Source organism: Scyliorhinus canicula, chromosome 19 (assembly GCF_902713615.1).
Source record: "Scyliorhinus canicula chromosome 19, sScyCan1.1, whole genome shotgun sequence".
NCBI classification, from domain to species: Eukaryota; Metazoa; Chordata; class Chondrichthyes; order Carcharhiniformes; family Scyliorhinidae; genus Scyliorhinus; species Scyliorhinus canicula.
The window spans coordinates 53,255,113-53,270,504 of NC_052164.1; the positions used below are offsets into that span (position 1 = coordinate 53,255,113).

Genomic DNA, 15,392 nt, shown 5'->3' on the forward strand with positions numbered 1-15,392 from the left:
GCGCCGGGATGACGTCAGCAGCCGCTGACGCTCCGGCGCAGGCGTGGACTTACGCCGGCAGACAAAGTCCTTTCGGCCCGGCTGGCGTGGCGCCAAAGGCCGTCCACGCCAGCCGGCGGAGCGCCAACCACTCTGGCGCGGGCCTAGCCCCTCAGTGTGAGGGCTTGGCCCCTAAAGGTGCGGAGACTTCCGCACCTTTGGGGCGGCCCGACGCCGGAGTGGTTCATGCCACTCCAACACACCGGGACCCCCCCCGCCCCGCCGGGTAGGGGAGAATCCCGGCCTGGGTCTGGACACGTTGGAGTTCAGAAGGATAGGGGGGGATCTTATTGAAACTTAGAGGATACTGAGAGGCCTTGACAGAGTGGACATGGAGAGGATGTTTCCACTTGCTGGAAAAACTAGAACCCGAGGGCACAGCTCAGACTAAAGGTACGATCCTTTAATACTGAGATAAGGAACATGAGAACTAGGAGCAGGAGTAGGCCATCTGGCCCTTCGGGCCTGCTCCGCCATTCAATGAGATCATGGCTGATCTTGTGTGGAATTTCTTCAGACAGGGGGTGGTGAATCTATAGAACTCCTTGCCGTAGAAGGCTGCGGAGGCCAAATCACTGAGTGTCTTTAAGTCAGAGATAGGTTCTTGATTAATAAGGGGATCAGGGGTTATGGGGAGAAGACAGGAGAATGGTGATGAGAAACATATCAGCCATGATTGAATGGCAGAGCAGACGCAATGGGCTGTTCGGCCTAATTTTGCTCCTATGTCTTATGGTCGAATGGTCTTGTGGCAGTATTTCAGGCATTTGGAGAAAAAGAAGGAATGTGATAAGTTGTTATTGGCACCAATCCAAAGAATCAGCCCATGTGTTGCATCCCAGCTCGGCATGAGCCACTGATATTTAAGGTCAATAGTTTAAAATCCCACCATCCTGCCTATAGCTTTTCGCACAACCGATGGAATAATTCTGTCAGTCCAGTTATTCTTGGCGGCAAACATTCCTTCAAGGGCTTCTGTTTCATTTACTGTCGGCCAACACAATAGCACACATGGCTAGCACTGTGGCTTCAAAGCGCCAGGGTCCCACGTTCGATTCCCCGCTGGGTCACTGTCTGTGCGGAGTCTGCACGTTCTCCCTGTGACTGCGTGGGTTTCCTCCCACAGTCCAAAGACGTGAAGGTTAGGTGGATTGGCCATGCTCAATTGCCCTTCGTATCCAAAAAGGGGAGGAGGGGTTAGTGGGTTATGGGGATAGGGTGGAAGTGAGGGCTTAAGTGGGTCGGTGCAGACTCGATGGGCCGAATGGCCTCCTTTTGCACTGCATGTTCTATGTTCTATGTATCTATGTAACCTGGAGTAAAGATAGTCTCAGAGTGCCAGACTGGAAAAGGATCAAATGTCACTTTCAAAAACACTAGATAAATATAGAAAAACAAACATCCATCAAGCATGCCTTCATAACATGATCCTCTACACAAGCATGACCTGAACCCACAACTTTAATTGATCAAATTCACGACTCTCCTGTTCGGTGACAGCACAGGCCCATTTTTCCGTGGACCTTTTGCGAATATCGGCAGTTACCAACTCTGCTTCAGCATATCCTCGAAAGTTTCAGCTTTAGATATTTATCACCTGACGGCTCTCCTGGCCTTTCTTCACCTTTGTAATCAACTTCAAATTAATAAACAAAATGTTCAAAGATAACTTTAAAAGTATTCCATATTTTGCAACTCCTGTAGTCTTCTTCTGACTGTGGCTAACAGGACAGACCTGAAGATTCATGTTCAATTCCTGGAGACTCCAGGGCAATCCTGGAGAACAAAGAAGAAAGAAAAGGACAGCACAGGAACAGGCCCTTCGGTCCTCCAAGCCTGTGCCGGCCATACTGCCCGTCGAAACTAAAATCTTCTACACTTTCTGCGTTCGTATCCCTCTATTCTCATCCTATTCATGTATTTGTCAAGATGCCCAATAAATGTTACAGTCATCCCTGCTTCCACCACGTTCTCCGGCAGTGAGTTCCAGGCACCCACTACCCTCTGTGTAAAAAAATTTGCCTCGTACATCTCCTCTAAACCCTGCCCCTCGCACCTTAAACCTATGCCCCCGAGTAATTGACCTCTTTACCCTGGGAAAAAGCCTCTGACTATCCACTCTGTCTATGCCCCTCATAATTTTGTAGACCTCTATCAGGTCGCCTCTCAGCTTCCGTTGTTCCAGAGAGAACAAACCGAGTTTATTCAACCGCTCCTCATAGCTAATGCCCTCCATACCAGGCAACATCCTGGTAAATCTCTTCTGCACCCTCTCTAAAGCCTCCACATCCTTCTGGTAGTGTGGCAACCAGAAGGGAACACTATACTCCAAGTGTGGCCTAACTGAGGTTCAATACCGCTGCAACATAACTTGCCAATTTTTATACTCAATGCCCCGGCCAATGAAGGCAAGCATGCCATATGCCTTCTTGACTACCTTCTCCACCTGTGTTGTCCCTTTCAGTGACCTGTGGACCTGTACACCTAGCTCCCTCTGACTGTCAATACTCTTGAGGGTTCTACCATTCACTGTATATTCCCTACCTGCATTAGACCTTACAAAATGCATTACCTCATATTTGTCCGGATTAAACTCCATCTGCCATCTCTCCGCCCAAGTCTCCAAATGATCTAAATCCTGCTGTATCCTCTGACAGTCCTCATTACTATCCGCAATTCCACCAACCTTTGTGTCGTCCGCAAACTTTCTAATCAGACAGAAATATTATTTATATATACTATGAACAGCAAAGGTCCCAGCACTGATCCCTGCGGAACACCACTAGTCACAGCCCTCCAATTAGAAAAGCACCCTTCCATTGCTATTCTCTGCCTTCTATGACCGAGCCAGTTCTGTATCCATCTTGCCAGCTCACCTCTGATCCCGTGTGACTTCACCTTTTGTACCAGTCTGCCATGAGGGACCTTGCCAAAGGCCTTACTGAAGTCCATATAGACAACATCCACTTCCCCAGCTGCATCAATCATCTTTGTGATCTCTTCGAAAAACTCTATCAAATTAGTGAGACACAACCTCCACTTCACAAAACCGTGCTGCCTCTCACTAATACGCCCATTTTCTTCCAAATGGGAGCAGATCCTGTCTCGAAGAATTCTCTCCAGTAATTTCCCTACCACTGACGTAAGGCTCACCGGCCTGTAGTTCCCTGGATTATCCTTGCTACAATTCTTAAACAAAGGGACAACATTGGCTATTCTCCAGTCCTCCGGGACATCACCTGAAGACAGTGAGGATCCAAAGATTTCTGTCAAGGCCTCAGCAATTTCCTCTCTAGCCTCCTTCAGTATTCTGGGGTAGATCCCATCAGGCCCTGGGAACTTATCTACCTTAATATTTTTCAAGACACCCAACACCTTGTCTTTTTGGATCTCAATGTGACCCAGGCTATCTATACACCCTTCTCCAGACTCAACATCCACCAATTCCTTCTCTTTGGTGAATACTGATGCAAAGTATTCATTTAGTACCTCGCCCATTTCCTCTGGCTCCACACATAGATTCCCTTGCCTGTCCTTCAGTGGGCCACCCCTTTCCCTGGCTACTCGCTTGCTTTTTATGTACATGTAAAAATATTTGGGATTTTCCTTAACCCTATTTGCCAATGACTTTCCGTGATCCCTTTTAGCCCTCCTGACTCCTTGCTTAAGTTCCTTCCTACTTTCCTTATATTCCACACAGGCTTCGTCTGTTCCCAGCCTTCTAGCCCTGAGAAATGTCTCCTTTTTCTTTTTGACGAGGCCTATAAAATCTCTGGTTATCCAAGGTTCCCAAAATTTGCCGTATTTATCCTTCTTCCGCACAGGAACATGCCGGTCCTGAATTCCTTTCAACTGACATTTGAAAGCTCCCACATGTTAGATGTTGATTTACCCTCAAACATCCACCCCCAATCTGTGTTCTTCAGTTCCCACCTAATATTGTTATAATTAGCCTTCTCCCAATTTAGCACTATCACCCTATCCTTATCTTATCCTTGTCCACCAGCACTTTGAAAGAGAGTTGGCAAATCCAGTGTCGAGTGCAAGAGGAGTGGTCATGGTGTCTCTTGTCGAAACCAGTTGGCCATGGCCACGGTGTCCCTATCCCTAAATCAGTCACAAAATCTTGAGATCCCTTTGCAATCTCTGGTAGACTGAAAGCCTCATGCCCGAAGAAGGCCCCCCTTTGATGGGTCTGGTCAAACATTATTCCCTGAGTTTGGCCAGAGCGAGCTGAACTACATACACTCCCCAATGAACTGAGCTTCCATCTCTGGTTAGAATTGAGAAATTTGATCTTACAGGGAGGAAAATTAAGCAGGATTCCTGCTCCTGCTGGTTATTATAAAGCAGGATTCCTGCTCCTGCTGGTTATTATTAAGCAGGATTCCTGCTGCTGCTGGTTATTGAGATACCCCCTCCCCTGATGGACAGCCTCTCCATGTAGGTGACAGATCAGGTCAACTTTCACCTTATGGTTATCGTTGCGGTTGGAGGCGGCATCATGAAAAGGCACCAGTTTGGGAGCGCTGGTAACGGCACCTCTGCCATTCTCGCCGGCCCGATGCTCCACAAGTCCAGTGGTGGTGGCGACACTGAAGATCTGGGGGCAGTGGAGGAGACACAAGAGGGTGGAGGGAGCGTCGATCTGGACCCTGTTATGTAATAACCACAGGTTTCTGCCGGGTAGGATGGATGGAGGGTTCCAGAGCTGGCAGAGAGCGGGTATTAGAAGGATGGGTGACCTGTTTATAGATGGGAGCTTTCCCAGCCTGCAGGGGCTGGAGGACAAATTTAAATTGCTGCCAGGGAACAGCTTTAGGTATCTACAAATGCAAACCTTCCTGTGGAAACAGGTGTTGGCATTCCCACTGCTGCCGCCATGGGGGATACAAGATAGAGTAATGTCCGGTACATGGGTGGGGGAGGGGAAGGTGTCGGATATCTACCAGGAGCTGTATGGGGCGGAGGAAACCATGGTGGAGGAACTTAAAGGCAAGAGCGAGGAGGAGTTAGGAGGAAAGTTAGAGCCGGGACTATGGGCGGAAGCCCGAAGTAGGGTCAATATTGGATTTGGTACTTGGTCATGAACCAGGGCAAATGATAGCTTTGTTAGTGGGGGAGCATTTTGGCGATAGTGACCACAATTCCGTGACTTTCACTTTAGTAATGGAGAGGGACAGGTGCATGCAACAAGGCAATGTTTACAATTGAAGGAAGGGTAAATACGATGCTGTCTGACAAGAACTGAAGTGCATAAGTTGGGAACATAGGCTGTCAGGGAAGGACACAGTTGAAATGTGGAACTTGTTCAAGGAACAGATACTACGTGTCCTTGATATGTATGTATCTATCAGGCAGGGAAGAGATGGTTGAGTGAGGGAACCATGGTTGACAAGAGAGGTTGAATGTCTTGTTAAGAGGAAGAAGAATACTTATGTAAAGCTGAGGAAACAAGGTTCAGACAGGGCGCTTGAGGGATACAAGATAGCCAGGATGGAACTGAAGAAGGGGATTAGGAGAGCTAAGAAAGGGCATGAAAAATATTTGGCAGGTAGGATCAAGGAAAACCCCAAGGCCTTTTACACATATGTGAGAAATATAAGAATGACTAGATCAAGGACAGTAGCGGGAGATTGTGTATTGAGTCTGAAGAGATAGGAGAGGTCTTGAACGAGTACTTTTCCTCAGTATTTACGAATGAGAGGGGCCATATTGTTGGAGAGGACAGTGTGAAACAGACTGATAAGCTCGAGAAGATACTTGCTAGGAAGGAAGATGTGTTGGGCATTTTGAAAAATTTGAGGATAGACCAGTCCCCTGGCCTGATGGGATATATCCAAGGATTCTATGGCGGCACGGTGGCATTATGGAGAGCACAATCGCTTCACAGCTCCAGGGTCCCAGGTTCGATTCCGGCTTGGGTCACTGTCTGTGTGGAGTCTGTACATCCTCCCCGTGTGTGTGTGGGTTTCCTCCGGGTGCTCCGGTTTCCTCCCACAGTCCAAAGATGTGCAAGTTAGGTGGATTGGCCATGATGAATTGCCCTTAGTGTCCAAAAATTGCCCTTAGTGGTGAGTGGGGTTACTGGGTTGTGGGGATAGGGTGGAGGTGTTGACCTTGGGTAGGGTGCTCTTTCCAAGTGCCGGTGCAGACTCGATGGGCCGAATGGCCTCCTTCTGCACTGTAAATTCTAAATTCTATGATAATCTATGATATTGTACACACACATCCTACAGTCTTGTACATAGACACGTTTATTGTACATGCACACGTCTATTTTACACACATACGTTTATTGTACATGCACACGTCTATTTTACACACATACGTCTATTGTACATGCGCATGTCTATTGTATACACACATCCTACAGAGTCTATTTTACATACACCCATCCAACACTCATTCACCCCTGGCAAACCGAGGTCTTACCCTGGGTGCATTGTGGTAACTGCCATTCCTCCTGCAATGCAGCAGCTCTGCCCCTTGAGTCCTCCATCCTGGGAAAAGCCTGTCGACAGCCCAGCGAATCACCATTCGGGGATCAGTTTGGGGGCAGTCCACAATGGAGAGCTCTTTCTGGTTCTCCTTGACTGGACCAGCAAAATCCGTACTGCCTCGATTAAATTCCACCAATACAGTGACTGTGTAGAGGGAATATCTAAATGTCACCAATTGCCCTGGGTAAATCTCCGTGTTCTCTGTTACCTCCTTCAGCAATGTGACAAATCCAAAACAAACAAGTTGGAAGAGCACGAGATTGAGGAGTTCTGCAAGTTTCTGATGCAGCGACCAGAATTGGAGCAGATCTTTAACTATTACTTAGGAAACGACCACGTCTTGAATGTCAGTGGAATGAAGAATTTCTTAAAGGAGCAGAACGAAATCGCCACGGACGAAAATGTGATGGCGATTATACACAAATATGAACTGAATGAAACAGGTATGGCAAATCTTCACCTTTCTGTGCTTCCAGCAGGATCACATCTGTACATCTGTTAATAATAATGCTCTGAGTTATATTACACTGTCTTGTCAAAATTTCTCAAATTGAATATTTTGCGAAGTAAAGGAACTATTTCCAGGTAAATGAATACAGTGATCACTTTTAACAACAAAAACATCCCCAACAGCCTGCAGAATAAGATCCTGTGTGATTTTAAGTACTTACTCTAAGGACCGGTACTTACTGGTACTTACTGGGGACTTACTGGGCAGCACGGTAGCATAGTGGTTAGCACAGCTGCTTCACAGCTCCAGGGTTCAAGGTTCGATTCCAGTCTGGGTCACTGTCTGTGTGGAGTCTGCACGTCCTCCCCGTGTGTGCGTGGGTTTCCTCCGGGTGCTCCGGTTTCCTCCCACAGTCCAAAGATGTGCGGGTTAGGTGGATTGGCCATGCTAAATTGCCCTTAGTGTTCAAAAAAAAGGTTAAGTGGGGGTTACTGGGTTACGGCGATAGGGTAGATATGTGGGCTTGAGTAGGGTGCTCTTTGTAAGGGCCGGTGCAGACCCAATGGGCTGAATGGCTTCCTTCTGCACTGTAAATTCTATGATTCTATGACCAAGAGGACGTGCTCCTCCCTTTCACTGTGAATCAGAACCACCAGGGCTGGATCTGACATTGCAGTAATCCCTCTTCACTGCGCCATACCCTAACCCTACATCAGGTGCTCAAATGCTAGTGTCAAGAGTTCCAACCCATAACCTTCGAACCTGGAGACAAGGAAGCTAACAACTGAGCCAGCATGGTGCAGTGGTTAGCAAGTGATGTTGGCATCAATGGTATTATACAAGATGGATGATATCCTGGACCCCACGGAAGCTGCCCTCATGGTGCTGCTGGCAGGCCAGGCACCCAGACATCGGAGAAGGTGGCGTCAGCAGCGTCAGCAGAGGTCCGAGGCAGCAATCCATGTGCAGGGCCCCGTCCCACACCCTGAGGACCCAGCCAGCTATCAGGTCAGGGACGGACCCAGAGGGGGAGGTGTATAGGCATCGCTGGTCCTTCGAGCAGATGACGGACAACATGTGCTGCAGGAGGCTCCGCATCAAATGGCGACGCTGCAGCACCTGCGCCATCTCCTTGCAGACTGTACCACATGGAGGAGGAGGATACATGCTCCCGGTGGATGTCAAGGTTACCACAATCCTGAACTTTTATGCCTCAGGATCATTCAAGGGCTCGAGCGGGGACTTATGAGGCATCTCACAAGCTGCAACCCACAAGTCTATCCGTGAAGTCACGGATGCCCTGTTTGCCCAAGCAGCAAATATATAAACCTCGACCTGGACCAAGCACAACAAGATACCCAGACAGCAAGATTCTCCACCTTCGCCAGGATGCCCCACGTCCAGGGGGTAATAGATGGCATGCACTGGGGCATCAGGTAGTGCCTTACATCAACAGGAAGGGGTTCCATTCCCTGAACGCCCAACTTGTGTGTGACCACCACATGAAGATCATGGGTAGGATTCTCCATCGGTGGGATCCTCTACTTTACCGGCAGTGCACTCACGCCCACAGATTTCCCGATGCCTTGGGGACAGCCACAATGGGAAATCCCATCGGCCGGTTGCCGGCGGGACCGTGCCAGAAAACGGGTCTGGTGGTTCGGAGAATCCAGCCCCATGCACATGTGTGCATGCTTCCCAGGGAGTGTGCACAACAGCGACATCCTGGGGCAGTCGGATATCCCCGGCCTCTTCGAGGACAACCCAGCATAGCCGGCTGTCTCTTGGGGGATAAGGGGTATCCTCTTAGGGCCTGGCTAATGGTGGCAGCACAGAGGCCAAAGACCGAGGCGGAGACCCAATGTCATTAGGTAGCCATTGGGGCTGGCATTGAGCGGTGAATCAAACTGCTCAAAATGTGGTTCCGATACCTCGACCCCTCTGGTGGGCACTGCACAACCTCACACAGCAGGCCGACGTGCAAGAAATGGAACGGAGGAACAAGATGGAAAGGAGGAGGAGGATGAGGAGGTGCCGGACCAGAAGGATCTGGAGGACGAGCCCAAAGAAGACCCAGAGGGCTAGCTGGAGGAAGGAGGACAGGCGGCAGCGGCGAGGGTCTGGCATGCCCAGAGGGCCAGGGAGGCCCTCATCCTTGCCCGCCTCACATACAACATGGCTCTGTCCGTCACCGCACCCCATCCTCCCCTTCCCCCCACCACCCATTTCCCCATTCCAACACCCAAACACCTTGTTCAATCCCCCCCCCCCCCTCCCCCCCACCACCACCCCCACAAGGGTCTGTGCTACATCACTCCAGGGTGCTGGGACTGTGTTGTCACTGTCGGGGGGGGGGGGGGGGGGGGGGGGGGTGATCTAACCCACAGAAAGCTGCGAGCTAGTGCACCTCAATCAATCCATTGGGGTTTCCCCACACAGGTTTTATCTGGGCGGCACGGTTGCACAGTGGGTAGTACTGTTGCTTCATAGCGCCAAGGTCCCAGGTTCGGTTCCCAGCTTGGATGACTGTCTGTGCGGAGTCCGCATGTTCTCCCCGTGTCTGCGTGGGTTTCCTCCGGGTGCTCCGGCTTCCTCCCACAATCCCGAAAGACGTGGGCCGGGATTCTCCGGTATCAGGCGGGGTGGGCCATACTGGCGCCAAGGAGTGGCGTGAACCACTCCGACGTTGGACCACCCGGAACGTGCGGAATTCTCCGCACCTTTGGGGGCTAGGCCGGTGCTGGAGTGGTTGGTGCCGCGCCAACCAGCGCCGAAGGGCCGGCGCAAGTTGGCGCATGCGCAGGAGCGGCAGCGTGTTCTGGCGCATGTGCAGAACCGCTAGCGTGATCCCTGCGCATGGGCAAGGGGTTTCTTCTCCGCGCCGGCCATTGCGGAGCTTTACACAGGCCGGCGCGGAGGGAAAGAGTGCCAACACGGCACAGGCATGCCCTCAGATCGGTGGGCCCAGATCACGAGCCAGGCCACCATTGGGGCCCCCCCTGGGGCCGGATCTCCCCGAGCCCCCCCGAGGACTCCGCAGGCAGCCCTCAGAGCCAGGTCCCGCCATTACAGACCTGGTCTAATCTACGCCGGCGGGACAGGCCAAAACGGGCGGTCGCTTGGCCCATCAGGGACCGGAGAATCGCCGGGGGAGCCACTGCCAATGGCCCCCGACCGGCCGGCGCGATCCCCGCCTCCGCCGAAAAACCGGCGCCGGAGAATTCAGCAGCCGGCGTCGGAGCAGCGGGGCGGGATTCACGCCGCCCTCCCCCCCCCCCCCCCCCCCCCCCCCCTCCATTCCCGGCGATTCTCCGTCCTGGCGGGGGGTCGGAGAATCCCGCCCATGCTGTTAGGTGAATTGGACATTCTGAATTCTCCCTCAGTGTACCCGAACAAGCGCTGGAGCGTGGCGACTAGGGGATTTTCACAGTAAATTCATTGCAGTGTTAATGTAAGCCTATTTGTGACAATAGACATCATTATTATTACTATGCCATAGTCTGACTCCTACCTGTCTGCTGGGTGCTTGCTCACACCCATCACCTGCACGTGGTGTGCCTTGGGGTGGGGGAGGTTGGGATCCCTGGGAGTTGGGGCAGGGAACTGGGGGTCGGCCTGCAATGCGGAATAACGTGACATAGGTGTCATATTTCTTGGGTGAAACATGTTTTAATGCTATCCATTTGTGATCCAACTGACCCTAATGGTGTTGCATTCCCCGTTCCCTATGCCCTCCACCCCTTCCCCCCCATGAGCACCCAGCACCCCCTCCTTTCACTGCGGCCGCCACGCATTACCGGCACCATCTCCTGCTGTAGTCTTTGGGAGTCCTCCAATCAGCTATGGATCTGCTGGAGTGTCACTGACATCCCTCTCTGAATCTCACAGCCGCTCCCTATTGACTGCAGCAGCTCTGCGAAAACCTGGTCCAGACGCTCAGCATCTGACTGGGACCCAGACCCCCAGTTGCTGTTCCACCTGGACATTCCTGCTTCCACCTGATGTGCTGCTCACCGGAATGTGCCTCAGAAGCCTGCCCACCACTTTCACCCACCGAGATGTGTGTCTCGGTGCTAGTGGAGCGTGCGGATGACAGCTGTGCCGCGAATATGTTGATCCCCTCGGAGTTCCCCTCTGAGGTGTTCTTTTGGGACGCTGGTGGGGGGCCACCCTGGATGGGCACCATCGGATGGAGATGCTTTGAGAGAATGGACTTGTGAAGAGGGATGGATCATTCTGTAAGGCATTAACAGCTCACGTGTGACAGGTGATCTGGGTGGGAAGTGGTGGGTCCTCGCCTCTGTGCTGTATGCCAGTCTCGATTTCGGTGACCAACCTATCCTTGACGACCCCTGCGTCCTCTAGGTCCCGTTCCTTATAAGGCGTGAGTACCCTGATGTCCAGCACCCCGCTGTCCACCTTGGCCCTCTCCCTTCTGTTGTGGGCCAACTTCTCCTGTGGGAACACAGGAAGGGGATCATCAGCTGCATGCTTCATGCATTGTGGGGCGATAGGGGTGGGTGCGGCAGGCGTGGGCAACACTGGGGTACAGAATGGTGCTGGGCCGGTGACAGGCGCATGGTCATCGAAGGAGGGGGCTAGTGTCAACACACCCATGCGGCCTGGTGGAGATTGTTGATCTTCTTATGGCACTCTTGGTGATGCTCCCCAAGCTGACGACCGCTGCCACTTCCTCCCAGGCAGCACTGGCTTCCCTGTAGCTGACCCTCCGAGTCCCTCCGGGGAACTAGGCATCTTGTCTGGACTAAACTGCGTCCAACATTCTGGCCAGGTTGGCATCCCGTATCGTGGAGCTCCTCGGTGGCATGGCTGAGAGCTATGTGGGGCTTGTTCTGCAGGAATGGTTCAAGTGATTTTCCCCCTTGTTGGCGGGGAGCCGGTGGGCGCAGTTCTGACCAATCAGCCGGCAGGACCATCCTTTGCGGCGTGAAGCTCCTGGGGCCTCATTAATTGGACCGATTAATGTTTAATACCTGTAATGATCGCGCCTGGTCGAGCGTCTCAAAGCTCGTGGCAGTTCCCACTTGCTAACACACTTAGAACTTTCTGCGATAAATCGCGACCTATATGTTTGTAAAAAATGCCTGCCTGTTCTTCTTTATTCTCAGTCACTCCATGTAACCATCCATACGTTTACACATTATCTTTTTTCTCGTGAGTTATAAATAAATAAAGTTAACCTTCCAGACCGTGTCTCCTGTATTACTGCACAGTGATTCCTGTTGTTCAAATCCCAGAGTGCATTGCAGTGTTGCGCATTGACAATTCACAGAGAGAAAGAGAGAGAGAGAGAGAGAATGCTCAGAATCAAAATATTTCACATTCAACTGGTTCCTTTTTGGCAAAAGCCGCCATCATGAAAAAACAGTCAGTCAGAGGAAATATTGGCAAGACGGAACACCTGAAAGTGATTCATTCATTTGAAAAAAAATACAAGCTGGTGATTAAGAGTAAGTGGAAAGATTTAACATCCAAATCCCAACAACCATGGAAAATTACATAAGGAGTGGATTGGACGAACTGACAGAGATAGAAAAGTGTAATGGAGAAAAAGAGGAGAGAAATCCTCTGAATGAGTGAATTAGATCGATATAGGATAGCCAATAACTCAGAAAGTGTTAAAGTGGAGTACGTTTACCCAGAGAATGATGACAATGGGGGATGCTCGAGCACACAGAGATTATTGATGTTAGACTTGATGTTAGAATCATAGAATCCCCACAGTCCAGAACGAGGCCATTTGGCCCATCGAGTCTGCACTGACCCTCTCAAAGAGCACCCTACCTAGGCCCACTCTCCCACCCCAGCCCCGTAACACCACCTAACCTTTGAACACTATGGGGCAACTTAGCATGGCCAATCCACCTAACCTGGGGAGGAGGGGGAACGACTCCGAATGATGCAGCCTCATCAGATGGGGTTCCTGCGGGATAATGGGCATGTGGTCAGTGAGAGGGAAGGATTACTTTGTCTGACGTGAACAATTCACTTGAGACACGTCATCTGGGTGAAGGGGCATTGGATCCTCACCTCTCTTTCACAGGCCAACCTCGCTGTCAGTGACTGTTCTCTCCTTGGGCAACCCCACAATTTCAAGGGCCCTTTCCTCATTGGGATGAGGACTCAAATCTCCAGGATTCATCCTCCTGTCTTGGCCCTTTCCCATTTATTATTAACTATATTCGGCTGCAGGGGCAAAGAGAGGGCATTGTGAGCCGCACACTTGATAGGTCAAGGGTGTCTATAGGTCAAAGGTGGCATGTGTGGGCACTGCAACTGAACAGGAAGGGATTGCGCTGGTGTGTGCCAGGGGGTTCTGAGAACAAGCACGAAGATCAGATGTGAGAGGGTGCAAGGCATCAGCCAGTGGATTGGGGAGGGGGGGTTGGAAATTTGAGGGATGGCAGGCAGAACTCGTGCCAGGAGAGAGGTGGTAACTTACACCTGCAGCTAGTTGGAGATAGTTGGTCTTCTTCCGACATTGTAAGACAGTCCTCCTTGTCATGCTGCCCACACTGACAGCCAATTCTAAACTCTCCCAGGTGGCATTGCTAACCCTGCTGCTGTCCCACCTGTCATCCACAGCGTCGAGAAGCCTTGTGAGGTCAGCATCCCCAAAATGAGGAGTGGGTCTGCGCGTTGCCATGCTTGTGTGTTGACTGGGAGTGAGTGGTGAGAGAGCATTTAAAAACAGCTCTCCCTAGTTAGTGGTGAGAAGCTGAGCCATGTGTGAAGCGAATCAGACGGCGAGACAGCCAGAGAAGCTCGTGGGGGCTCAGATCTGGCACTAAGTGTTGTTGAATACAGTCTGCGATCTTGCCAATACGGCCGTAGTGAAACTCCCTGCCAAACACGCCCAAAACCGGACTTTGAAATGTTTCCGTTGTATCACATTGACATGGGATACAGGGAAATTTGGCTATCTGGATACAGAATTGGCTGGCCGAAAGAATGCAGCAAGTGATAGTCAATAGAAAGTATTCCGCCTGGAGGTCTGTGACCAGTGGTGTCCGCAGGGATCTGTTCTGGGACCTCTGCTCTTTGTGGTTTTTATAAATGACTTGGATGAGGAAGTGGAAGGGTGGGTTAGTAAATTTGTCAATGACATGATGGTTGGTAGAGTTGTAGATAGTGTCGAGGGCAGTTGCATGTTACAACAGGACATTGACAGGATCCAGAGCTGGGCTGAGAAGTTCCACTGGATAAATGTGAAGTGATTCATTTTGGAAGATCGAATTTGAATGCTGAATACAGGGTAAAGGGCAGGATTCTTGGAGGTGTGGAGGAACAGAGGGATCTTGGGGTCCTTAGTACATAGATCCCTCAATGTTGTCACCCAGGTTGATAGGGTTGTCAAGGAGGCGTATGGTGTGTTGGCTTTCATTAACAGGGGAATTGAGTTTAAGAGCTGCGAGGTTTTGCTGCAGCTTTATAAAACCCTGGTTAGACCACACTTGGGAATACTGTGTCCAGTTCTGGTCGCCTCATTATAGGAAGGATGTGGATGCTTTGGAGAAGGTGCAGAGGAGATTTACCAGGATGCTGCCTGGACTGGAAGGCATGTCTTATGAAGAAAGGTTGAGGGAGCTAGGGCTTTTCTCACTGGAGAGAAGATGGAAGTGAGTTGACTTGATAGAGGTGTACAAGGTGATGAGAGGCATGGATAGAGTGGATAGCCAGAAGCTTTTCCCCAGGGCGGAAATGGCTGTCACGAGGGACATAATTTTAAGGTGATTGGAGGAAGGTATAGGGGAGATGACAGAGGTAGGTTCTTTACACAGAGAGTGGTGGGTGTGGAATACATTGCCAGCGGAAGTGGTGGAGTCAGAGTCATTAGGGACATTTAATGGCCCTTTAATGTCCTTGGACAAGCACATGGACAGCAGTATATTGAAGGGGTGTAGGGTAGGTTGATCTTAGATTAGAATAAGTGGTCGGCACAACATCGTGGGTTGAAGGAGTCTGTACTGTGCAGTACTGTTCTATGTTCTATCACACCCAACCTTTCAGGCCTGTGACCTTTCACCAGGTTCCCACCCCTGTTAAATTTCAGACTAGCGGACAGTGGGCAGGCTTCCCAAGTGTGAAAATCTGCTGGTGGCAGGCATAACATTCTGCCCAGTAAAGTAATCAGTGCCCTGAGTGTGGTAGAGACAGATTGTATCTTGGCATTCAAAAGGGAATAGAACATAGAACATAGAACAGTACAGCACAGAACAGGCCCTTCGGCCCTCGATGTTGTGCCGAGCAATGATCACCCTACTCAACCAATACTTGTATTATTATCTGAAAAGGAAAGGTTTGCTGAGTAATGAAAAAAGGCTTTTTTTTTAATCCATTCATGGGATGTTGGCATCACTGGCTGGGCCAGCATTTAT

General features: G+C 50.7%; 1 protein-coding gene across 1 annotated transcript in view; it reads left to right on the top strand.

The window, feature by feature from the left end:
• Window positions 1-15,392, top strand: part of LOC119954125 (1-phosphatidylinositol 4,5-bisphosphate phosphodiesterase delta-3-like) — a 227,051-nt gene that overhangs the window by 112,758 nt on the left and 98,901 nt on the right. The window contains exon 5 of the mRNA XM_038779046.1: window positions 6,760-6,985. Within this exon, the coding sequence (XP_038634974.1) occupies window positions 6,760-6,985 (226 nt within the window). The remainder of the gene's footprint in view (window positions 1-6,759; window positions 6,986-15,392) is intronic.